The sequence below is a fragment of the Manis pentadactyla genome, chromosome 9 (genome assembly GCF_030020395.1).
Source record: "Manis pentadactyla isolate mManPen7 chromosome 9, mManPen7.hap1, whole genome shotgun sequence".
Taxonomy (NCBI): Eukaryota; Metazoa; Chordata; class Mammalia; order Pholidota; family Manidae; genus Manis; species Manis pentadactyla.
The window spans coordinates 108,394,610-108,422,434 of record NC_080027.1 but is presented as its reverse complement, the minus strand read 5'-3'; the positions used below and the strand labels follow the sequence as shown (position 1 = coordinate 108,422,434).

At 34.5% G+C, this 27,825-nt stretch overlaps 1 protein-coding gene across 7 annotated transcripts in view; it reads right to left on the bottom strand.

Annotated features, from left to right (window-relative positions):
• CEP350 (centrosomal protein 350) overlaps positions 1-27,825 on the bottom strand; it is a 163,379-nt gene that overhangs the window by 63,534 nt on the left and 72,020 nt on the right. For all 7 annotated transcript variants that reach the window (XM_036905933.2, XM_036905935.2, XM_057507914.1 and 4 more), the window contains 10 exons: positions 27,532-27,682; positions 26,006-26,175; positions 20,573-20,759; positions 11,720-11,940; positions 11,009-11,172; positions 7,789-7,899; positions 7,213-7,353; positions 5,917-6,053; positions 4,957-5,079; positions 1,623-1,792 (listed from right to left, as the gene is read on the bottom strand). In XM_036905933.2, the coding sequence (XP_036761828.2) occupies positions 1,623-1,792; positions 4,957-5,079; positions 5,917-6,053; positions 7,213-7,353; positions 7,789-7,899; positions 11,009-11,172; positions 11,720-11,940; positions 20,573-20,759; positions 26,006-26,175; positions 27,532-27,682 (1,575 nt within the window). The remainder of the gene's footprint in view (positions 1-1,622; positions 1,793-4,956; positions 5,080-5,916; positions 6,054-7,212; positions 7,354-7,788; positions 7,900-11,008; positions 11,173-11,719; positions 11,941-20,572; positions 20,760-26,005; positions 26,176-27,531; positions 27,683-27,825) is intronic.

The window sequence follows — 27,825 nt, the reverse complement described above, 5'->3', positions numbered from 1 at the left end:
GCAGAGACAGCCTTGAACAATAAAACCAAGGAGGGGATCCCATCCTCTGAAACCAATGAGACAGACAGCCTTGCCACCTGGGCCTGTCTGCTCTGAGCCTGTGGTGGCAGTGGCTGCCCTGCTGATCTCTGAATTATCCTCAGAGTCATTCTTCCTTCTTCTTAAAGGCATGTTAATAACTCGATAGCTCTATTGTCTCATCCTGTAGAATCCAAGAAGTCTGACAGCCTTCCTATCTTTCATCAGTCTTTGTGCCCTTTAGTCCAAACTGGCAGTGTCTTTGCTGGTATATTCCCAGCTTCTGCTGAGATGGCTGATTAAATCCATGGGTAATCTCTTCATGGAGTAATTGTACAGTCATACCCTTGTTGTTCTCAATGAACACTTTGTTGTTTTTTTACAATATGAATAGGCTGACAATTTTCTACATTTTCATTATCTGGCTCCTTTTTGCTTAACAATTCCTTTGACTTATCTCTTTTCTCACATTTCACTATAAGCACTAAGGAGAAACCAGGTCAAGACTCAAAACACTTTGCTTAGAAATCTCCTTGGCTAAATACCCAAGTTCATCATTTTTAACTTTCACTTTGCACAAAACACTAGATCACAGTTCAGCCAATTTCTTTGCCATTTTGTAACAAGGACTTTCCTCCAGTTTCCAGTAACATGTTCCTCACTTCCATCTTCATCAGACCATCAGAATCTCCTTTAATGTCCATATTTCTACCAACAGTCTCTGCAAGGAAATGTAGGCTTTTTCTAGCATGCACCTCAAAACTTTTCTAGCCTCTACTCATCACATAGCTCTAACACCACTTGTACATTTTTAGTATTATAGCACCACCCCACTTCTAGGTACCACAATCTGTATAAATCAGCCAGGGCTGCCACAAATATAGACTGATATACCCAAATATTATATTCATTATAAAATTTACAAAAACAAATTTTTTAAAGATGAGAAAATTTTAAATACTTTCCTCTTGTACTCCAAAGACTAGCTTGCCCATTCAGCTTTGAAGACTACAGTTCTAGATTATCAATCAAAAACACTGCTTACTAGCCAGTTATTAAAAAAAAAATTCGAGAATGGAGGCCATTTCTGACTTAATATTTTAAAGGTGCCATTTATTGCCAGATTCTGTTTTCTTTGCTATGTCAATTACTATCCATGGTTTGATAGTACAGCTTTCATTTATGATCTAAGAAGAGTTAAGTAATGAATTTTAACTTAGTTATTACAGCTCTTATTATTTATAAGAAATTGTATCCTTATTTACACTGCTTAAAACGAAGTTCTAATAATGTGTTTTCTTTTTTATGATTTTTTTTGATGTTGAGTATATATTTTCCATTCACATACATGTTCATGTTCTAGATTTAGTTTTGCCTCTCCTTAGGATCATGGCACACAATCATGTAAAATATTGGCAAGTGTTACTGGTATAGTGTACGACCTTGAAATAGTTTCACCTGGATACATTTAATATCAGACATATAATCTTGTCTTCATTATCACTATATTCTAATAATATTAACTAGCTCAGTCATAAGCATCTCAAAGGGTTCCAGAAGCCCCCAAAACAAATAATTATACATGTATGTGCAAGGAAAGTTACCTTTCTCATCAGGAAGCGACGGTACACTATCACTTCGTAAAGAATCATCTGCAGCAGTCTGAACCTGTTCATCAACAGAAGTCTCCATTCTTTCCCCATGAAGTTTCTTCTCATTTTCCTTAGGAGATGGAACTGAAGGACTTTCTTGATGGCTGCTACCACTACTACTTCTAATTATAGATGTTATGGGAACAAAAAAAAAGGAGACAAAATAAGGGTCATAATTTCAAAGTAAACTTATTTGGCCAAGCGAAGGCACCTTATGATCAAGGTAAGAAATGATGAACTCTCAGACTATCACTCCCTTTTCCCTTTGATTTTTAAGTCAAACTACTGGGAAAAGGGGCTTCTACCTGTTGTTTCTACTTCCTTACTTTAATCAACATCACAATTTTTCACAATAGGCTTCATTCCCAACTAATCTACCTGAATTGTTCTTGTAAACTCTATCTAAACTCTAATTGCCAAATCCAACAGATAATTTCTTTTACTGCAGTATTAGGAGGTGCTCACCTCTATCCCCTTTAAATCCTCCACTTGCTAAGGCAAATTTAGTAAAATGTTAACATTATGGCAATCTGAATACAAGTTATTCAGGAACCTTGTGTTACTTTGGCAACTTTTCTATAAGCATGAAATTGCATCAAGAGTAAATGTTAAATAAACGAGCTCTCCTTCCTTATATTCCCTGATTCTACTCTCACCTGCACCTCTTCCTACCTCCCTAACAAGTAAGTATTCCTGTGTTTCTTCCACTTCCTTCTAATTTTTCCATCTTTCCTTAAAATGATAGTGCTTCCTAGGGTTTTGGTTTTGGACCTTTCTCTCTTTTCTACTACATACTCTTCTTGGACAATCTTATGTAGCCTTAACATTTCAACTGCTATCATTTAGATTGAGCCTCAAATCTGTATCACTAGTTCTGCCCTTCCTGACTTTAAGCATCAAGTTTCCAAATGTTTAGTGAATTATTTTCAAGTTCAATGTTTTTCTTCCTCCTCCTTTGCTTTCCTTAGTTTATTCATTCATTTAAATATGTGTGTGTGTGTGTGTGTATATATACACACACACACACACACACACATAAACACAAACATATATACATAGAAAGTGCACGTACCAATCTCAAGTCAGGTTTTGAGATTGTGTATAAGTTATTTCCTCTCCTGAAATGCCCTGCCTTCCCTCTCTGCCTAATGACTTACTAATTCAAGACATAGTTCAATATCATTCCTGAGAAGGGATCCTCAGACTTGTGGATCCCTTCTCCCAATCCCACGGAAAGTTTGGTCACTATCATCTCTGCCTTTATACTGACTTATGGTGTATGTTTCTATGATAGTATTTATCAGAAGGTTATGCAATTATTTGTCTGGTTTAATAAATGTTTTTGAAAGGATACATCATGTTTAAGGTAAAAGATATAATGCAGGAGACAGCAACTGCTTTGAAATCAGAAGCATACAGGGTTAATCTCAATTCTTCCAGTTGGCAGTTACAGTCACTAAACTTATGTAGAAGATTGCCTACTGTGTGCTAGGCATTTTGCTAAGTTCTGGGGATATAAGTATGGCATGATCCTCATTAGGATGGCAATAATAAAAGAGATAATATCAGTGAGGATGTGAAAAATTTTATATTCCTGGTGGGAATGTAAAATGGAGCAGCTGCTTTGGGAAACAGTTCGGCAATTAAAGTTAAACAGGGTTACTATATGACCACCAATCCCTCTCCTATGTATATACTCAAGAGAAAGAGAAATGAAAACACATGCCCACACAAAAACTTGTACATGAATGTACATAGCAGCGCTACTCATAACAACCAAAGAGTGGAAACAATCCAAATGTCCATTTACTGATGTATAAATAAAATGTGGTATATCCATGCAACAGAATACTATTTGGCCATATAAAGAAATAACGTACTGATACATGATGGATGAACCTCCAAAGCATTACACTAAGTCAAAGAAGCCAGTCACAAAGGACCACATAATGTATGATGCTACTTACATCAAATGTCCAAAATAGACAAATCCATAGAGAATTGAAACAGAAAGTAGATTAGTGGTTGCCAGAGCCTGGGGAAGAGGGGACATAAGAAATGACTGCCAATGGGTACAAGGGTGATGAAAATGGAGCCTTGAAGAACTTCTGGTATGTAATCGACAAGTAAAGAAACACGGATACAGAAGGTGGTAAAGGCTATAATAGCTATATTCAGAGTGCTTAGAGAGAACATAGACAGGTTATCTAAAGCAGACTAGGGGAAGCATTGATTCTTCAAGGGGAAATAAAAATAAACTATATGAAACGGAAGGGGGAGGGTTTAGAAAGAAGTTACGTCATATGTAACAGCACAGAAGACAAAGAGAACATGGCTTTTTTAGAGAACTTAAACGTAGTTAGAATTAGCAGAGTATGATAAGAGGGGAAATGTCAAGAGACAAGGATGGAGATGGGCCAAAGTCTCAATAATAAAGGGACTCTCATGCTTCACTAAGTGACTGAGGAATACTGAAGGTTTCAAACATGTGAATAACCAGCTGGCTATAAATTTTAGAAAAATCACTCTAATTACTGTGTTGTACTGCAGCAACCCAAATGATGGCCTAAACAAAGTGTCAGTGAGGGTTAAAGGAAAGCCATATAGTTCCAGATACATAGTAAGGATTTGTTAAATGTTAGTACTTACTCCACATTAATTTTCATGTTTTTTAGTTTCATGGCTTAATTTTTTTAGTTGAGGTTTTACCACACTTTGACAATGTAGGTATCCTACCTCTAAGAATGCTGGAAAGTAGCCTCTAAAACCTTCTAAGCCAAGGATGGAACCATAATTAAAACTATAGATGTTCACACTATGTGAAGAACCAGTGGCAAAATATTCAATCTTTTTTTTATAAAGACAAAAATTAATACATACAGTAATGTCAAGAAATATAGATGTCAGCAAAGCAATGTGTAATAAACAGGCTTCAGAGGCAGATACACCAATGTTCAATTCTTTGGTGTGCTAGTATCTGTGTGACCTTGGGTGAGTTTCTTAAAATTTCCATGAACCCCTGTTCCCTAATCTATAAAGTGAGGACAGTATCTGTCTTGGAAGGTTCTTGTGCAGATTAAATATAGAGTAAACAAGTTGTATAGTTCTTATACAATGTAGGCTCTCAAGGAATGGTAGTATATTATTATATGGAACATAGTAAGTCAGCTAATTAAGTGGGATAAGCCAGAATTTTGAAGGGAAGACCTTATTTAAAAAAGTGAAATAAGTCAAAAAGCTATGTCTAAGCCATTTCTCAGACTTTACTAAATCAAACTCTTTTCACCTTCGATCGTGATTCTTGTATCTTGAAGACTCAGAATAACTATCATATGAAGGGGAATACTTCTGATGCTTTGAGTCAGGGACCCCTTCTTTACTCTGAGAGAGTGAAACAGACTGATTTTTCCTACAAAGAAAATAAAAACTTAGTAAACATTTAAAGTCTATAATAAGAGAAAGATTTTAAATACTGTTTAACATTAATATGAGATAAAATCTTGAATTTTATGAAATAACTGCTACAAAGTATTTGAGAAAGAAAGCCATTCACTGGTAGGAAAAGTGGGTAATACATTAAGGAATATCTTCTTTATAAGAAATAAACACAAATTACTCCAAGAATCAACAAATGTGAAGAAAGACTTAAAATCTATAGACGGTCAAAATGTGATATTAAAAAAACACACAAACATGGTAACATTACCCAACCCTGCCTTCAAAACTTGATGATTTCACTGCTCCTAGAAAAAAAACTCCTTAAGGTCTGCAAGGTCTTACCACCATCTGATCCTTACATCATCTCCTACCATTCTCCTCTTTGCTCTCTGCCTCCAGTTACACTGGTCTTCCTGCATTTTCTCTTCCCACCTTTGCTTGTACTGACCTGCCTATTCCTTACCTCCTTTACATCACTGACTCCTTTTCATAACACTAGATCTCACCAGAAGCTTTACTTCCTCTGGAGAAACTTCTCTGACCTCTTTGCATCCCTAGACTATTCAAATCCCTTTGTTACATATCTCAAAGATATATGTTCCCTTCTTTCATAACACTTATCTCAGTTTCTAAGTGTTCATTTACTTAAGTGAATATTTAATTAATGTCTATCTTAATTATGACTTTTTTAATGTACCTAATTAATGTCTAGACTGTATGCCTGTAACTATATTCCCAGTACCCAAAATAGTGCCTGGGACATAGTAGATACACTCATGATATATTTGCTGAGTCACTGAATATTAACCTATCTATTTCAGCTCTGGTCCTCAGGTGTTGGACGAAGTCTGGAGCATGCTGCTGCTGGTGGTCATACAGGACTGCTAGCGGCGCTCCTGAAGCAGTAATAGCATCGGAGATATGAGTTCGAGTCAACTCTGCCATCTAAATATAAACACACACAAGGCAAAAGATGTAAAAAGATAACATTACAGAAGAAGTGAAAGGGAACATGGTGTTTTAGAAAGATCACTCAATTGAGAGCAAGGAATTTTGTCATAATAGGTGAAACATTCTGGGTAAGTCATTTAGACTCTAAGTTTCAACAGCTTCCTTGTAAAAGAATAGAGTTGGGCCATCTGATTTCTAAGTTTCATCCAGCTGTAACAATCTACAAATTAGACAGAAAACCTTCAAGTCCTATGATACATTACAGTAAACCAAAAATTAAATATTCCTTCAAGAAACAACCTAATTACTACTCTTAACTAAGGCTTTTCTAACCAACAATGTGAAGTACATTTTTCCTGCTCTTAGCCACTACTGCAATTACTTCATGTACTATTCTTTTGGCATTTATTCAATCACTGCCTTGACAACGTGAAGTGTTTTGAAATCTTTTTTGATGTCTAAAATTTCTGTAAGATAAAAACTCTACACTTATTTGCACAATCCCATAGCACCCAACATAAAGTAGGTTAATGGCTTTTTAATAGCAGAATCATTTCACAAACAGTCCTAAATTGTAACTGCTAAGATAAACTAAAACTACATCTATAGATTTTGATATCTTACATAAGGACAGCAGTAAAACTATTTTTGGCCTTATCTTTGGCCCAGTAAAAGAAAAAATACTAACAGCACTCTGGGTAAAAATGAAACACCTTCATAAAAGCAGATCAGTGGCCCCCAAGATCAAGGTTGGGAATATTCTTTCTTGATTATGGTCATTTTTACAGGGATGGATTGACAGACAAGATACAGAAATTTCTATATAATTGTGAAAATTCACCAAATTATATACTTAAAATGGACACATTTTATTGTTGTAAATTATAAATAAAATCAATTATTTTTTTAAACACTTACTCAAGAGCAGAAATTTAAAGCTCTTCTCCATCTTTTTTCCTACCTCTATTTCATTCACACGTACAACATAATGCAATAAATGGTGCCTCTTATTTCAGTAGGATATGGCCCCACTGTAAGTCACTAATTAAAAAGCATGCATTTGCTAGATGTTAGAAACACATTACTGTTAAGACCAAAATTACTCAACTTGACTAAAAAAAACTAAAAAGAAGAAGTTCTCAGTGGCTCTGACCTCAGAGATTTGGCGTGCTGCATCTGTGGTAAGGCGAGCAGTCTCTGTTTGCTGAGCAGCTACTTTACAAGTTGTGTCCTGTAGGACTTCAGTTATTTCTCGTTGTGATTTAACTACCTGCTGTAATGATTCTGCATGGACCTGAAAACAAAAGGGGATAAAAAGAGAACTTATGTTATGTCTCAGTCTCTCCCCACCCCAAATTAGCTTTAATTTGTAAATTCATTTAATGGATCAACGTTTTGTTTAAAAAAACGAAACACTTAACTACTATCTGGATTTCACGTCTTAAAATCTGGAGTTCTAATCACTGCTGGAGTTCAGGTCTTAACTCTACTGTTCATGAGTTGATGTGTCTGTCTATAGACAAGTAACTACTATGTATCTCAATTTCCACTTCTCAAGGTTACTACAAGAATTGAATGACATGAAATTCACCCATATGGCATAATATACTTAAACATTAAAATTTACCTCTTTTCTTTCTTACTTCTACATAATTAAAAGAATATTAAAGTGATTTCAAAGATTCAAATTTAGGTTTAAAGAATCAGTAACTGTAGCAAAATAAGTTACCTGAGCTGCTTTGTTTCGGGTTTCTTCTAATTGTCTCTGACACTCTAGAGCCTCTTGTTCAGCCTTTAATTTCAAAAGGGCTAAGTCTCGTTCATGCCTTTGCTGCTGTGCCTTCAAATTAAATGATCAACTATTAATTTTAAGATACTAAACATAGTAACTTTATTAAGTGCAATGCTGTTTTCCTAAGTCTTTTTGAGGCAATCAATTACAACCTAAAGGAAAGACAGTAAACAGAACAGACATCAACCATGTATCATTTATCAAAAGTTAGTGAACAGTTACTATGTGTCAAATAATGTAGTAGAAAAATTTCCAAGGTATAAGACTATGAACTGATACCAAAAAGCTGGTTTGAAAGCAAAAGCTATCGTACCTAACTCTTTGGAAGAGATTAGAATGTCTTATGTGCAAAAATAATGATAATGCTTCACACCTCACAATTTTATGATTCCTTTGACTCTGAAGGAGCAGTTTCATAAAAACATTACCCAAAAAAAAGGTGTCCTTTTCACTAGAACTCTTTCTTACCATTATGTTATACAATGCTATCTATATGTTTATATTTTCATTTCTTCTGGAATAGTATTAATAAGGTTCTCTAAAGATGTAAGGTTGTATATAAAGTCAGATGATGCCCTGTTGAAATCCTGGGAACCCAGGATTATAATGTATCTCCCAAATGACAGAAAAATCTCAGTGCTTTTTCGTATTTCAAAGTAAGCACAGCCACTGCAATGCGCCATTTCCTCAATCCAGTGGATTTTAACAAAGTTGGTTTCAACCCCTGATACTCTCCACTGTAGAGCATTTGGGAATGTCTGGGGATTTTTTTGCTGTTACAATGACTGGAAAGCACTACTATTATTTATTGGGAGGGGTGCAGGAATGCTGAACTCTGCAAAGTAAGGGACAGTTCCACACAAAGAACTGTCTATAGGTACTCTGGGAAGAACAAATGGAACATGTAATTGAAAAAGATTATCATTTATAATAGCACTGACATAAAATATTTAGGAATAAAATTTTAAATATGTAAGACCTCTACAGTGAAAATTATACTGCTGAAATACTTAAAAACCTAAATAAATAGAAAAAGATACACTGTTCATGAATTAGAAGATGCAATAATGTTAAGACATGAATTCTCCCCAAACTGATTAAATATAGATTCAATGCCATTCAAATTGAAATCACACCAGTATTTTTTTGGAGGTATAGAAACTGACTAACTAAAAGCTTTTTAGAAATGCAAAAACCTAGAATAGCCAAACCCACCTTGAGAAAGAATAAAGTGGAGTAATTACACTCTGAGCTTAAGACTCATTATAAAGACATAGTAAAACAGTATGGTACCAGAATTAAGGATAGACAAATAGATCAATGGAAAAAAGCAGAGCCCAGAAAAAAAGCTACACATAAATGACTACTTAATTTGTAGATAAAGGTGCCAAGGTAATTTAAATCTTTTTAAGAAAATGGTATTGGAAGAACTGAATATCCACATGGGGGAAAAGATGAACTTTGACCCCTTCTTTACACCCCATAACTAACTTGAAATGGTTGCATAAATACAAAAGCCACACTATAAAGTTTCTGAGAAAGACATAAAAGAATATACTTATTACAGTATCGTAGTATCTTAGGATAGGCAAAGATTTCTTAGAAAATAAAAGGCACTACCACAAAAGAAAAAAATTTAAAAACTCAATTTCATCAGAATTAAAATATTCTGCTTTTCAAAAGATACAGTTTAAAAAATGAGAAAGACTGGGAAACTATGTTTGAAATATATTTGAAAAGGACTTGTTTCTAGAATATAAGAGAATTCCAACTCAATAATTAAAAGACAAACCAACCCAATTTTAAAAAAGATCTGAACATTCACAAAAGAAGACATAAAAATGGTCAATAAATACACAAAAAGATGATAGATCTCATTAGTCATAAAAGAAATGCAAATGAAAGCCACAATGAGATAATATTTCACACTCTGAAGAATGACTAGAATACCAAACGATTGCAAGGATACGGAGCAGCAGGAACTCTCATATATTGCTGTAGGAGTATTAAGATATTACAACTATTCTGGAAAACAGTATGGCAGACTGTTTAAAGTGATTTCAAAGATTCAAATTTAGGTTTAAAGAACCAGTAACAGAAGCAAAATAAGTTACCTGAGCTGCTTAAACATATACTTAAACATACACTTGACCCAAGCAAGCAATTACACCCCTACGTATTTAAGCAAAAAAAACCCCTAAAACATATGTTGTATATAGAGTGTCATAAAAAAGATTTGCAGGAATATTTATAATAGCAAAAACCGGAAATATAAGTACAGGAGAATGTGGATTGTGATATTTTTCAATGGATTATAACTCGGCAAAAAAAACAAAACAGACAAAACAATACAACATGGGATCTTAAAAGTATTATGCTGTATAAAATAAGCTAACAAAACAGAATACAAAGTATACTTCCACTTATGCTAAGTTCTAGAACAGTCAAAAATAAATGATGGTGATAGGAATCAGAGTAGTAATTGCTTCTGGGAGGGGGATTAACTGAAAAGGGCACTGGTGAACTTTCTGGGGTGACAGAACTATTCTGTATTTTGATTAGAGTGGCTGTTATATGGTTACATTGGTCAAAACTCACCAGACTATCTACTTAAAATCTGTATATTTTATTAATGTTATATTACCTCAGTTTTTTTAAAAAGTGCTAATAGCATTCCCACTTAGGAACACTGCTAAGACCTTCACTGGATTTTTGTTAGCTAAGGAAAAGTCCACATTATCCCAGCTTTATCAAATACCTAGATCTCAGAAACTTCTCTTTTTGGTACAAATATAGCCTTAAAAACAAAACAAAACAAAACAACTCAGTCAAATCTGACTTGTTGGTTTAAAGAGAAAATATTAGGAATGTTTGATTAGCTGATTTTCACACTGTCTTAGAAAAAAGACGAAAACATAGAAAACAAAGTATCTGAGGAAAAAATGATTGCATTATTATTCTGCTGCTGAATTTTCTTTTTAGTAATTTAGTAATTTCTGACAGTTTCTCCCAGGGCTATTTACAGGTGCTGTATGGCAGACTGATTTTTCTAGTTGGCGGGTTGAAGTTTTTGTTTTTGAACTCATCATTAAGACTATTTTAAACAGCAAAGAAAAGAGATAAAACAGAAAGCTAAAGAAAGAAACTCCACAAGTACCTTTATAATCTGAGCCAAAGACACACTCTCCTGCTGAGCAAGTGAAATGCTTCTTACTCTTTCTAGATCTGATAGTTGGCGCACCGATTCCTCAATGGTACTCAAGTAACTGAGCTCTGCTGCCATACGATGCTGAAGGCCAGCAGGAGAAACATGCTTAGAACCTGGAGGGCATAACCATTGCTGAATGTAAATGTTCACATGAAATAACACTTCAAGATTTTGAAAATTCACTTCTCATTTTAAGAGCCAAAAACAAGTCTACTTTCCTTTGTAGGTAAGACAGTGACTTACCAGTACAATATATTTTAATAATGACTTCTTTTGTATGTCACGGGGTGTGCATGTGCACACATTTGTGTATGTGTGTGTGTGTATATATATACATATATATATATATACACATACCTATAAACACTTAGAAGTACACATATGGGATTAAATTGCATTTGTATATACATACATATATAAGCACTTAGAAATATGCATATGATTTCTCAGACATTTTGACAAATGCTGGCAAAATGGGAAAAATCACCACTGCTGGATCTTTCATGCTTTTGAATATTTATTTTCCTCAACAGTTTTTAATACTTCAAAAGTGAATTACATTCACTTGAGGTAACATTTCCCTTGTTTCAATTAAAAGAAAGGAATTCTCAGAAAAAAAATATCATATTTTAAAAATTACAACTGCATGGTTCTACTTACCTGGTGTTGAAGCCATATCTGTGGTTGTTCTGCTGGCAGCCAGGTTCATATCAGTGAAAGATGCAGCTGTCTTAAATCCTGTTATAGTTGGAGGCATTATTACTGAGGATTTAGATCTTTCTAATGAAGTTCCTGGAAAGTCAAACTGCAACAATTTCTGGGAACTTGGAGACAGGGGAGAAGTTGGAGTTTTCTGAGATCTTCCTTTGTCTGATGAGACACTAGAAATTTCATTTCATAAAGACATTAGAGAAAGGAAACTTCAAGCACAAGATAAACAATTCATAAGAACAACATGCATTACTTTTCTTTATTAACAAGCTTTAAAAAGTTGGGATTCACGCATTTATTCATTAAACATACTTGCTATGCTGAATGACTGACTATAAGAACTCCTCCAATTTGCTAGATTTACAGTGATAAACATGCTGGGCAAAAAACCTGCCCCCCCAAAAATGGAAACAGAGTCTCTTGATTAAATTGGCACTTAAGATTAAAGATGGTGGCGTGAGAAGTGAGACAGAAACCTCCCAAAACCACACATAATATGAAAATATAGCAAATACATCAAATCCTGAAAGAGCAACAGGAAAGAAGGCTGTGGCAGACTCTACACGTGGGGAAACCAGCAGACCTCAAGGAAAAGGGAAAAGTATCAAAGCCATGATCTGGGAGGACCCAAGCCCTTCCCCCACCACAGCTCACTGGAGGGAGGAAGAGAAATGGAGCAGGGGAGGGGGAGGAAGCTAGGACTGCTGAACACCCAGTCAAGGAGATCTGCTCTGGGAACATGAACCTACATTACATGGTGCTCTGGAAATTAGTGGGGTTGGAAAGCTAAGGGGGTGGAATACTTGGAGTGACTGAGATTCCAGCCACTTATGGAAAACAGGGATCAACATCCGGCCATGCTGGGACAATAGAAAGGCAGGCAGTCAGAGACTTCCTACAGTGAAAGGGCTGCTAAAGGGGCTGGGATTGCACAGAGCTTGCTGCTCAGGAGAAAGGACAGGTGGACAAAATTGTCCGAGTGCACTCTGACCAGCAGGTTGGGAGCTTTCAGAAGCTTCAGGCGCTTCAACCCCCTGGCTGGTTATGCAGCTACAAGACCTCTCATCACAATATGCAGCCTGCTGCACCTTCCTTCCGGCAGGTACCAGCCCGCAAACAGGCTGCCCCCACCATTGCACCTGGACAGCCAGAGAGTGGCCCTGCCTATAGCAAGAAGTGCAAAGAATAAGGCTTCTCCCTGCGCAATCAGCCCACTGGCCCTCTCAGGTACTCCAGCTGGGAAGGAGGAAAGAGCTCTTTCCTCCCGATAGGCACCAGTACCGCTCGACTGTGACCCCCATGCCATCACTCCAGGGGCTGAGCAGCTCCAGAGAGTAGAGCTTCTGGGCACTAGAGGGCACCACCTACAAATATGAAACATCAAAAGAACCGGTTCAAACCAAAATCCCACAAACACCAGAAAGAGGGCCAAGTGAAACTGAACTCATCAATCTTCCTGAAAGAGATTTCAAAATAAAAATCATAAACATGCTCACAGAGCTACAGAAAAATATTCAAGAATTCAGGGAGGAATTCAGGAATGAGATATGAATGTAGAAGAATACAGTACCTGAAAAGAAACATACAATGAGAGGATTTAAAAGATTAGATGAAGTAGAGAAGATAGTAAATGAAACAAACTATAGAACAGGAATAAAGAAGCTGAGGCACAGAGAGAAAAAAGGATCGCTAGGAATGAAATAATATTGAGAGAACTGTGTGACCAATCCAAATGGACCAATATTCACATTATAGGGGTACCGGAAGAAGAGAGAGAAAAAGAGATAGAAAGTCTTTGAGGAGGTAAGTGCAGAAAACTCCCCCAATCAGGGGAAGGAGATAGTCTCTCAGGCCATGAAGGTGGCACCGATCTCCCAAGACAAGGGACCCAAGGAAGACAAACACCAAGACATATAATAATTAAAATGGCAAAGATCAAGGACAAGGAAAGAGTATTAAAAACAGCCAGACAGAGAAAAAAGATCACATACAAAGGAAAATCCATTACACTATCATCAGACTTCTCAAGAGAAACCTTACAGGCCAGAGGGAGTGGCATGATATATTTAACGCAATGAAGCAGAAGGGCCTCAAACCAGTAACACTCTACCCAGCAAGATATCATTTAAATTTGAAGGAGGGATTAAACAATTTCCAGATAAACAAAAGATAGGAAAATTTACCTCATACAAACCATTTCTACAGTGTACTTTGGAGGGACTGCTATAGATGGAAGTGTTTCTAAGGCTAAATAGCTGTTACCAGAGGAATAAAACCACAGTAAACAATTAATTACTAAGCAGATGCAAAATCAAATCAAATACTCCCAAAGTCAGTCAAGGGATAGACAAAGAGTACAGAATATGATATCTAATATAGAAAGAACAGAGGAGGAAGAAAAAGGAGGAAAAAAAAGAACCTTTAGATGGTGTATGTGTGAGTTAAAATAGTGTTAGATAGTAAGGAACTTAACCTTGAAACTTTGGTAACAATGAATCTAAAGCCTGCAGTGGCAAAAAGTACATACCTATTGATAATCACCCTAAATGTAAATGGTCTGAATGCACCAATCAAAAGACACAGAGTCACTGAATGGATAAAAAAACAAGATCTGTCTATATGCTGCCTACAAGAGAATCACTTTAAACCTAAAAACATACACAGACTTAAAAGTGAAGGGATGGAAAAAGATATTTCATGCAACTAAAAGGGAAGAAAAAACAGGTGTTGCAGTACTTGTATCAGACAAAATAGACTTCAAAACAAAGAAAGTCACAAGAGACAAAGAAGGACATTACATAATGATAAAGGGGTCAGTCCTACAAGAGGATATAACCATTATACATATCTTTGCACCCAACACGGTGCACCTACATATGTGAAACAAATACTAACAGAATTAAAGGGGGGAAATAGAAAGCAATGCATTCATTTTAGGAGACTTCAACACACCACTCACTCCAAAGGACAGATCAAGCACACAGAAAATAAGTAAGGAGATGGAGGCACTGAACAACACATTAGAACAGATGGACCTAATAGACATCTACAGAACACTCCACCCAAAAGCAGCAGGACACACACTCTTCTCAAGTGCACATGGAACATTTTCAAGACTAGATCACATAGTAGGCCACAACAAGAGCCTCAGTAAATTAAAAAAGATTGAAATTATACCTACCAGCTTCTTAGACCACAAAGGTATGAAACTAGAAATAAATTAAGCAAAGAAAACAGAAAAGCCCACAAACACATGGAGGCTTAACAACATGCTCCTAAATAATCAATGGACCAATGACCAAATAAAAAGAGAGATCAAGCAATATAAGGAGACAAATGACAACAGTAACTCAACACTGCAAAATCTGTGGGATGCAGTGAAGGCCGTGCTAAGAGGGAAGTATATTGCAATACAGGCTTACCTCAAGAAAGAAGAACAATCCCATTGTTACCTCAAGAAAGAAGAACAGTCTAAGCTCACAATTAATGAAACTAGAAAAAGAAGAACAAATGAGGCACAAAGTCAGTAGAAGGAGGGACATAATAAAGATTAGAGCAGAAATAAATAAAATGAAGAAGAATAAAATAGAAAGAAACAATGAAACCAGGAGTTGGCTTTTCGAGAAAATAAACAAAATAGATAAACCCCCTAACCAGACTTATCAAGAAAAAAAAGAGAGTCTACACACACAAACAGAATCAGAAATGAGAAAGAAAAAATCAATATGGAAACCATAGAAATACAAAGAATTCTTAGAGAATACTATGAAAAATTAAATGCTAAAAAATTGGATAAACTAGAAGAAATGGACAACTTTCTAGAAAAATACAACCTTCTAAGGCTGACCCAGGAAGAAACAGAAAATCTGAGCAGACCAATTACCAACAACAAAATTGAATTGGTAATCAAAAAACTATGTAAGAACAAAACACCTGGACTGGATGTCTCCCCCAATGAATTTTATCAAACATTTAGAGAAGACCTAATACCCATCCTCCTTAACGTTTTCCAAAAAGTAGAAGAGAAGGGAATATTTCCAAACTCATTCTATGAGGCCAGCATCACTCCAGTACCAAAACCAGACAAAGATACCACAAAAAAAGAAAATTACAGACCAATATCCCTGATGAACACAGATGCAAAAATACTCAACAAAATATTAGCAAATCGAATTAAAAAATACAACAAAAAGATCATTCATCATGATCAAGTAGATTTATTCCAGGGATGCAAGGATGGTACAATATTTGATAATCCATCAACATCACCCACCACATCAACAAAAAGGACAAAAATAACATGATCATTTCCACAGATGCTGAAAAAGCATTCAACAAAATTTAACATCCATTCACGATAAAAACTCTCAACAAAATGGGTATAGAGGGCAAGTACCTCTACATAATAAAGGCCATATATGACAAACCCACAGCCAACATCATACTTAACAGTGAAAAGCTGAAACTTCTCCTTTAAGATCGGGAACAAGACAAGGAAGCCCACTCTCCCTGCTTTTATTTAACATAGTTCTGGAGGTCCTCGCCACAGCAATTAGATAACACAAAGAAACAAAGGGCATCCAGATTGGTAAGGAAGAAGTTAAACTGTCACTGTTTGCAGATGACATGATATTGTATGTAAAAATCCCTAAGGAATCCACCCCGAAAGTACTAGAACTAATAAATGAATTCAGCAAAGTTTTAGGACACAAAATCAATACACAGAAATCTGTTGCATTCCTATATAGTAACGATGAACTAGCAGAAAGAGAAACCAAGAAAACAATTATATTCACAATTGCATCAAAAAGAATAAAATACCTAGGAATAAACCTAGCCAAGGAAGTGAAAGACCTATACCATGAAAACTACAAGACACTCATGAGAGAAATTAAAGATATCAGTAAATGGAAATACATCCTGTGCTTACAGATAGGAAGAATTAATATTGTCAAAATGGCCATCCTGCCTAAAGCAATCTACAGATTCAGTGCAATCCCTATCAAAATACCAACAGCATTCCTCAAGGAACTAGAACAAATAGTTCTAAAATTCATATGGCATCACAAAAGACCCCAAATAGCCAAAGCAATCCTGAGAGGGAAGAATAAAGCTGGGGGGATTACGCTCCCTGACTTCAAGCTCTATGACAAAGCCACAGTAATCAAGACAATTTGGTACTGGCACATGAACAGAGCCACAGATCAATGGAACAGAATAGAAAGCCCAAATATAAACCCAGCAATATATGGTCAATTAATATACAATAAAGGAGCCATGGACAAACAAATGACAGCCTCTTCAACAACTGGTGTTGGCAAAACTGGATAGCTACATGTAAGAGAATGAAACTGGATTATTGTCTAACTCCATATACAAAAGTAAACTCAAAATGGATTAAAGACCTGAATTTAAGTCATGAAACTATAAAACTTGTAGAAGAAAACATAGGGAAAAATCTCTTGAATATAAAAGTGAGCAACTTTTTCCTGAACGCATCTCCTCGGACAAGGGAAACAAAAGCAAAAATGAACAAATGGGACTATATCAAGTTAAAAAGTTTCTGTACAGCAAAGGATACCATCAGTAGAACAAAAAGGCATCATACAGTATGGGAGAATATATCTGTGAACAACATATCCAACAAGGGCAGTTAACATCCAAAATATATAAAGAACTCACACGCCTCAACACCCAAAAAGCAAATAACCCTAAAAAAAAAATGGGCAGAGGATACGAACAGAGAATTGTCCAAAGAAGAAATTCAGATGGCCAACAGGCACATGAAAAGATCCTCCACACTGCTATCATCAAAGAAATGCAAATTAAAATCACAATGAGATATCACCTCACACCAGTAAGGATGGCCAAAATTGAAAAGACTCACAAGAACAAATGCTGGAGAGGATGCAGAGAAGGGGAACCCTCCTACACTGTTGGTGGGAATGTAAATTAGTTCAACCATTGTGGAAAGCAGTATGGAGTTTCCTCAAAAAACTAAAAATAGAAATACCACTTGACCCGGAAATTCCGCTCCTAGGAATTTACCCAAAGAAAAGTTATCAGATTCAAAAAGACATATGCATCCCTATGTTTACTGCAGCACTATTTACAATAGCCAAAATATGGAAGCAACCTAAGTGTCCATCAGTAGATGAATGAATGAAGATGTGGTACATATACACAACGGAATACTATTTAGCCATAAGAAGAAAAATCCTACCATTTGCAACAACATGGATGTAGCTAGAGGGTACTATGTTCAGTGAAATAAGCCAGGTGGAGAAAGATAAGTACCAAATGATTTCACCCATTTGTGGAGTATAACAACGAAGCAAAGTGAAGGAATGAAACAGCAGCAGACTCACAGACTCCAAGAAGGTCCTAGCGATTACCAAAGCGGAGGGGTGAAGGTGGCTGGGCTTGTGAGGGAGGGAGAAGGGGATTGAGGGGTATTATGATTAGTACATACGGTTTGGGGGTGGGGGGGTCACAGGGAAGACAGTGTAGCACAGAGAAGACAAGTAGTGACTGTAAGGCACCTTACTACACTGATGGACAGTGACTTCAATGGGGGTATGGGGGGGACTTGATAATATGGGTGAATGTAGTAACCACAATGTTTTTCATGTGAAACCTTCATAAGAGTGTATCAATGATACCTTAATAAAAAAATTTAAAAAAAAATAAATAAATAAATTGGCACTTAATTCTTTCCTCTATAGTGTATATATATATAATAAACCACTTACTGTACTTTGAGGCAAATTCCCTAAAATACCTAGGCCTTATATTGCAATAAAATTACAGTCAACATATAAAAGGTAAGGTCAAGCCTATCTTATAAAGAAAAAGTCTTAAAACATGTCTCTGAAAGAGAATATAATATCATTTTGTATTAAAAATTAAGAAATGACAAATGTTATTCCTTTTAACCTGAAAGAGTCACAGAAAAAATTACTTTCATACTAACCATCTCTAAGTACTTTACATATATTCATTTATGTCCACCTACCTTTTAATGTACACAGTTCTTTCCTCAACTTCTGAAAAGAAGTAACCTCTCACAGCACTTTGATTGGAACAACTCTTAGTGCAATTAATTCTACACAAGGCATGTGTCTAGCCCTTCTTTTAGAAATCAAGTTCATTAAAGGTAGTTTTTCATAACAACGTTGCCTTGTATTAAGTATTTATTTACTGAATCAATTACTGAGATACTCTATAAAGCATGTTAGTATAGTTAACATATTTCTAACATCCTAAAACAAATTTATTTTTAATAAAATTATGAGATATTTTTCAAAGGTAAACATTTCTCTTATACCCAGCATATAAATACCTGAATAAAAGTAATCGTGAGAGACATTCATTTGTTTACAGTTATCTTTAAGCTTCTATTAATGGTTTAGAGAAATACTAGTTTTGATGGTCTGACAATTTTATTTATGGAACATAAAAAGAATTATCATTGCTATCATTACCTCTGTCTCCTAACAGATTCACATGAAAGAATGACAACACAACATCAAAACAAAAGTACTCTGTCTGAATCTCACTTCCTGGTATTACAAGATGAATTTGTATTGCTGCTCCGCAAAGAGATTGAACTAGACTAGCATTTCTAAAAGTACGTTAATAAGCTTTCCAAGAAATAATAAGGGAAGAGCTTGGGAACAGAGAATGTCTATGACCAAATAAGCTAAGGAAAAAATGGGTTAAATAATTTTTTTAAAATCTGGACTCCTCCTTATCAAAGCCTCAAATTATTTTATCTACTGTGAATTTCTATAGGTGGGGAAAAAAGGATCTAGTCTACTGTTTGGGACATTTATCAAACTTATCTGGCTACCAATTCTCTTTTAGAAATGTTTAACTTTATAGATTTTGCCAATTAAATCACCAGAGTATCTCTTATGAAGGTAAAGTTTTCTGAATTCCAAAACCAGTGACAAAGAAATTAAAATTACATTTTAAGTACAACAATGATGGTATTAATGATGCAACATTATTTGTAAAATGAAAGCATTAAAAATGATTATCTCTATGCACAGTTAGTTTTAAAACAAAAAAATAAATCCAGTCTTCTCAGAGCTTAAATTTCCAAAAGGACAAAACCAATGCAGCAGATAAAAGTCATGAGGACAAAGGAGTAGGAACCATGCACGAAGCAATAACTGAAAGTTATTTGCAAGCAACGGGCTAAGTGTATAATGGGTGAGATTAAAATGAAGGAAAAAAAAACAGTATGCAAGCTCCATTATGAACATAAGATTGAGATTTCAAAATCCGTTTGAATTACGCATTAAGTTGAGCAAGAGAGAAAAGTTCAGAGGAAGAAATAAACAATGAGATCAAAAGGATGCAAAGTAGTTATATTCAAAGTGTGGAAGAGAACAGTTGAGAAGCAAAATGTACAGACAAAAGAAATAAGATAGTTTGTGGTAGCCTAGTAAAAACCCTTCAAATGAAGTTCAGTTCTCAGAGTTGATCTATGGGGTAACTACAGAGAGTAGTTACTTGGCCAAAGGACTGAATCACAAAAATACCTGTTGCAATAGCATTTGGAATAGAAATGTGGGCTGTGCTAGAAGCAGAGAATTCCTGAGGGAAAGGTTATAATAGTTTAGGTGAGAGATGGCCATATTCTAAGATAGAGGTAAAGACTAAAGCTATGAACAAAACTACAAAGTCTATTCAGAAAATAGGGAAATGTATTAAATAGATTCTCTGAACTTTATTCAATGATACTGTAACTTATAATTAAGTATGAATTAAACCATAAAATGTATATTACATTACCTCAGAGAATGCCCAGAAAGATCCTCCAAAGTGCTATCAGTGTCAAGACTGTGCTCATAATCTTTACCAGAAAGTTTGTTACTGATTCCAGATTTCTTTCCTTGATGAGAGTCATGTTCTGAGCCAGAGTGTAGTTTTTCCTCATCAAGAAGTGAGTTCTGAACACTTCCAGTGAGTGAATCCAGCCCTGTAAATTTCATATAAAGGTGATTCCCAGTATTAGAAGCTACTGAGAGATAACTCATACCTAAGAGATTTCAATAAAATAATAAAAAGTATAGACTAGAATATTCTAAAATTGACTTTTTAGAAAATGTTTTTCATATCCAAAATAAAGCAGTTCATCTTGCTGTTTCCATTAGTGGAAAGTGAAGTTTCTCCATTAATATCCCAATTTACTACTAAAACATAAGTTATTCTTAAATCAAATGGTAAAAAAAAAAGACAAGCACACATAGTAAACAAAAGTGAAGTACTACTCAGTCCCTATGAAAAAGTAACCAAAAAAAATGTTTTTAAAGGACAAAACCCACAACTGGGAGAAAAATGGCATCAACTACCAATTTTAAACTAAATAATTCTTTTGAAAAACTCCAAGGCAAAAACTACGTAGCCAGATTCTTAAAACTATTCATATTCGCTGACTAGAATAACATTACTTGTATGGGAATCTTAAGGAGATTACTAAAAGATATAAACATTATGCATGATATTCAATGCATAACATTACAATTTTTAAAATTTCAACCTACATTTCTAACAACAGAGGAGTTGTATAAATTACATAGACAATTGTAACAAACATTTAAATAGCATTTTTTAATTTAAAGTATATTCCATATTTATTACCTTAATCCTCTTAAGCATCCTATGAAGTAGGTACCATATGCTCAATTTACTGACACAATAACCAGGACCTATGAAGCTAAATAACTTAAAGATATACAGTCAATAGCAGCAAAAAGAATAAATCCAGGCCTCATGACTCTAAACCTAGTATATCATTCACCTTGATGATGTTTCAATAGCAGAATGGGAAAATACCTGATATATATTTAAAAAGCAGTAAAAATAATTGCATACACATTTTAATGACAACCAAAACATTTTTTAAAATGTAGCTATATGATTAGAACAAAAGAAAATGGAGAAGTAAAAAAACGATTATGCTATACACTCATGTTCACAGCAGCAATATTCACAATAGCCAGGAAGTAGAAGCAACTCAAGTGCTTTTCAACAATGAGTGCATAAACAAAATGTGGTATATACATATAATGAAATATTATTCAGCTATTAAAAGGACATTCTGACCCATGCTAAATGGATGAACCTTGAAGACATGATGCAAAGTAAAATAAGCCAGTCACAAAAGAACAAATACTGTATGATTATACACTTATGTGAGGTACCTAGAGTAATCAAATTCACAGATACACAAAGTAGAACAGCTGTTAGCAGGGTTTGATGGGAGGAGAGAATGAGAGCTACTATTTAATGGGCATAAAGTTTTAGGTTGGGATAATTAAACTGTTGTGGAGAAATAATGGTGATGGCTGCACAACAATGTGAATGTACTTAATGCCACTGAATTACACACTTAACAGTGGTTAAATTTCATAATCAAATTCAGAAAAAAACATACAGTGGTGGGAAGGAGTGGGGAGAGGTATAGGCAATCATTGTTTAATGGGTTTGGGGTTTCAGCATGAGAGGATGAAAAAGTTTTGGAGATGGATGGTGGTGATGGTTGCAAACAATGTGAATAAACTTAATGTCAATGAACTGTATACTTAAAAATAGTTGAAATGGTGAACTTTATGTTAGGCATATTTTACCACATAAATAAATAAATAAATAAATAAAGCTATATTATGCTGTAATGATAGTAATATGTTAACAAATTTTCATTAAAATTTGGTTTAAAAAAGGAAAAATAAAGAGTCATAGCATATGAAAAATATTAAATCAAAGAAATGCCTATCAGCTCAGTGATATGCCATTTTTCATTCTGAGATCAACAAGTATTTTTAAAGTAATGAAACCTTGAGTGTCATTTAGCACATACATTGTCTTCATGGGAGTACAAACTGATACATCCTTTCTGGATGACCCCTTAAAATATTTCTAAAAATAATTTTCCATCCATTTTGACTCATAAATTCTACCTCACTAATAGTAATTCACCTTAGGATCATTTTCTGATTGCTAGGCTAGAAGCAAGCTGTTAATTCTGGTTATCTCTAAATTTCCCATAGCAAGATGTATTACTTTTACAATAAGAAGATCTTATTCATTTAATATGGTTCTTTGAAAGTAAATACACAATTTAAAAACTGCTCTTGATTCAACAAGTAGAAATTATAGACAATACAATGGTCTATACAAGAAAGATCTCAACTCCAGTCAAGGGACCCATAAGCAAAGAAAATGTTTACACCTATTTTAAAATATTGCCAAGTGAAAATGTATTTATGTTTTAAAGTTAAATTAAGGTAAAAAAATTTTTTTACCATCATTACCACTTTAATCTACCAAATACTTCCAACTACATTGGGAATGAGTTTTTGTACAGAGCATGCAAACACTCCTTTTCACCAGCAGATGGAGTATATACAACAAAAATTACACTGTAGAACTTGGGGATGAAGGAGAAACTAAGTTTAAGATGATGCTGTAGAAAGTAAAACACATGTTTTTTTTTTTTAAAACACATTATAAAAAGATATCAGGGAAACTGAAAGCTGCAAAACATTATCTACACTTTACTAATCATGTTTTGGGTTATAATTTTAAAAAGCCTATACTGAGTCATATTGTTTAAACTCATACTGAATGTGTCATTTTAAGTGGTACAGTATATGGTAGTGAAAGGCAGACTGGACTTGGTAATCACAAGTCAGAATCCAGCTTTGCCAGTAACTAGTTAGTGACCTTAGGTGAGATACAAAGAACAAAGCATAATTGAGAAAAAAAAGAATTGAGCAAGATCAGCATTTCCCAAAATGTGTTCAGCTGAATTCTAATGCCATAACAAGCTGACTGAAGAAATAATTCTGTGATCAAATAAATTTAGAAAATACTTTATAATACAGCCTTATCCTCATCCTGAAAGACATAATACATGGTAGCATATTAAAATATTAAAAGTGTTTGATTATTCCTGTAATCCTTGTTTCACTCTAAAAGTATTTTCCAAATTTATGGAATCATGGAACTCTTTTATCCTCAGAACACCTATGAAACAGCCTTTCCCTCTGAGTCAGTACTTCACAAGAAAAGACAGACTTTTGGAAATGCTGGCAAAGTGATGTAAAATGTACCTACCAACAAAGACTTTCAGAACAGTTCCATTCCACAAGAGAGTTATACTAGGTTATCAATTAAGAAATAATTTCTTCTAGCACTCTCATACTGGAAGTATAAAGTGGCACTCGTTTTCTGAAGGGCTATTTGGCAAAATGTACCCAAATTTTAAACATGACCTACTCTTTGATCCATTATCTCATTTCTAAGATTTTCCCTTAAAGGAAAGAATAAGACTAATGCATAAAGATGAATTTATAAAGATATTCAATGCAGCAATGTTTATAATGAAAGAAATAAAAAATAACCTAAATGCCCAGCAATGGGGACTTGGCTAAATAAATTACAATACAGTCAAATAATAGAACACTAGGTAATTATTACAAAGGGTGCTACATATTTACTTGACAAAGAAAGACCTGTAACCCACTGACAGAACAAAACAGCATGTAAAATACAATCCCATCTATGTATCATTTTTATTTACATATGCCTACAAATTGTCTAGAAAGGAAGTGAATATTCTTACTAAAAATGTTAACATTTTGCCCCATTAGGATGACTATTATTTAAGAAAAGCAGAAAACAAGTGTTGAGAAAACAAGTGGAGAAACTGGAACCTTTGTGTATTACTGGTGAGAATGTAAAATGTTGCAGCCACTAAGGCAGTGGGGCAGTTCCTCAAAATATTAAATAAACACAGATATACCACTTGATCCAGCAAATCCACATCTGGCTATCTACACAAAAGAATTCAAAGCAAGGACTCATACAGATATTTGTACACTAATGTTCATGGCAACATTATTTATAATATCCAAAAGGTGTAAACAACCAAAATGTCCATCAACTGATGAATGTATAAACAAAATGTGGTATATACATATAATGAAAAATTATTCAGCTTTAAAAAGGAAGAACATTCTGACACATAGTACAACATGGATGAACCCTGAGAATATTATGCTAAGTGAAAGAAGCCAGTCACAAAAGGACAAATATTATATAATGCCACTTATATGAAATACCTAGTGTAGGCAAAGACAGAAAGTAGAACAGTTATTAGCAGTGGCTGTGGGATGGGAGGAATGAAAATTATTGTTTAATGCCTACAGAATTTCAGCGTGGAATGATGAAAAAGTTCTGGAGATGGATAGTGGTAATGGTTGCACAACAATGTGAATGTGCTTAATGGCAATGAACTGCACACTTGAACACTGGTAAAGTTTGTTATATATTTTTTACCACAGTAAAATAAAATCTAAAAAAAATATTAACATTGGTTATTTCTAAGTGGAGAGATTACAGGTAATTTTTATTTTTAAATAGTTTCTATATTTACTAATTTCTCTCCCCCATCTTTTTTTTAAATTAATGGACAATTTTTTAGTTAGAAAAGACAATTTTAGAAGCAAAATCATTCCCTAGGGTCATCCTGTGAGTTTAAGAGGTTTTTGCCTTATTACTGTATCTCCTCACCTCTAGGCCTATGGAATAAATTATAGCCAAAAGCAGAACTAAGGGGACTGAAGGATATTCTCCTCAATCATTCAAAAGTACTTGTAGAGTGCCAAAGGGCCAGCTACTGTGATAAATACTGGGGTGTACACATTGTATCTGTTAATTTCATGTAAGCTTCAAACCATATGCAGCATCTATTATCACTTTTATTTTACACATAAGAAAATTTGAGTACTGTATTTAATGATGCTTACAGATGTACACGATATAAAGTTTTTAAAAAAGTAGTTGCAAAACAATATGATTTCACTGCTGTTTTTAAAATGAAGGTGTGTGTCATGGTTTTATGTACATATCGGAAAAACAGGCATCAAAAATGTTAGCTGCAGTTACCTCTGAACAGAGGGATCAACAGGAATTTGTATTTCCTGTATGATTGTTTATCTATAACCCCTAATTTTCTGTCATTTCAAATGTATTTCTTTGGTATTAAGCAAAAGACTTACAATGTTATATATCAAAAGGTACTGTTGTAATGATAAATATGAAAGCTAATTATATTATTACCATAAAGAAATTCATTTAACTTCTTATGAAATCAAATTTTAGAACACTATCACAAAATCATTGGTAAGAGAAAAAGTCACCATGTAGAATTCTACTTACATTCTGTCTTTTCCTTTTTCCCTTTTTTTCCTTTTGAAGTAGATGAACGAGACGATGTAGCTGACTGGGCCCCTGATGAATGCTGGGAGGTAACATCCGCAGAGGAAAGATCATACACAGACTTTCTGCTGGAATAGTCCTCCTGAATGCTTAAACTGCCACCACCAACACTGTCAAAGAGTAAAGAGTAAGTAAAAGTGGTGAAAGAGTCTTAAAAATCAACTAGAACTATAGATATTTTTAAATCTATTAATCCAAAGAATATAACTATAATCAAAGATGCCTTCCACTTTTCTTTTTTGTTTTCTTACTACCATAAGCCTGGACTGTTCACTATGGCTCAATTTTGTTACTGAGTAAAGTCTCAGTATATAAGATTGGATACTGGAAAATATGGCCTCAAATTCTATTCGAACTTATCATTTAATACACTATAATTATTTTCCTTCTGATAATCTTATAGGGAACAACAATATGCTCTACTTAGCACATCATATTGATTGGTGCTATTATATTGACTGGTGATATTAAATGTCACTACAATTAAATCCTTACAAGTTTTGATTTAAAAATTTAATCTTTTCATTAGAGCTCAAACTTTAAAACTATACTTAACCTGTTATGACTTTAATATTTATTTTCATTAATGTAACTAGATATACCTAATTTTCAAAAGATCACCCAATAATTTAATGTAGATCACAATTTATAATTTGTGAAGACTATATTAAAAGTAAGCAATTACAGATTACTTTATATGGTAACAAAATTTAGGGAGGAAATTCTCTCCAGCAAAGTTTGACTCACTATATGACTTGGAATAAGTAACTTCACCTTGGTGCTTGAGTTTCCTCTTTAAAGTAGATATAGTAAAAATAATACTTAACCACATCAGGATATTATAAAAAATGAGCTAATGCAAGTAAAGCCCCCTCAGTCTTCTTGGTACCTTGCACATCAGATGTGCAATAAACAGTAATATTATAATATTGTTATTTTTCAAAGCTTTGCAAAATTTTAGATATCCCAATTATTTAAAAATTTTACTGATTACTTGAGATCACAGAACCATGGATCTATTTAGTCATCCTCAATTCCATTTCTTAATCTTCTTACATTAGTATACCTTAGGACAGCTTCCCAAAATTATCTTTTGCTGGGATTCTAAAGATTGATTTAACAACCTATATTCTGTTTACTATGTGCTAAGCCCCGTTCTAAGTACTTTATATTTCACAAAATATCCATAACACTTAAGAGGCAGTTACTATTATTTCCCCTATTTTACAGAGAAAGAAACTGAAGGGAGGTTAAGTAAATGCCCAAAGACAAACAGTTAACAATCAGGAGAGGTAGGATTTGAACCCAGGCAGTCTGGATGAAAAGCCCATGCTGTTAATAACCCTATTTTATGCAGCCTCTACATGTATCTTTAAACAAGCAAAACTAATACTCAGACCATAATTCTTGTTTGTACATTTTTCTCATTTTACAGATTTTATTTCATATTATCAACATATTCTTACGTAGGTTCAAGAGCTGACTTTTTCTCTGTCAAAGTCCCACTCCCTGAAGAGGAGACAAAATCATCTTCATATGAGACACTGCTTAGAGGGGTTGTGATGGCATTCAAAGGCCGTGATGCTGTTGCTCCTCTTTCCAACCTATCTTCAAACCCTGTCCAAAGTAGTAATTGAAATCTTTTAAAACAAAAATAAAACTACAAGCAAAGCACTTCCACAACATGGGTATTAAAGACATGGATTTGGGGACGTTTTAGTTTGCTTTTATTAGTGCTTCTTTTCAATTTATCTTTACAT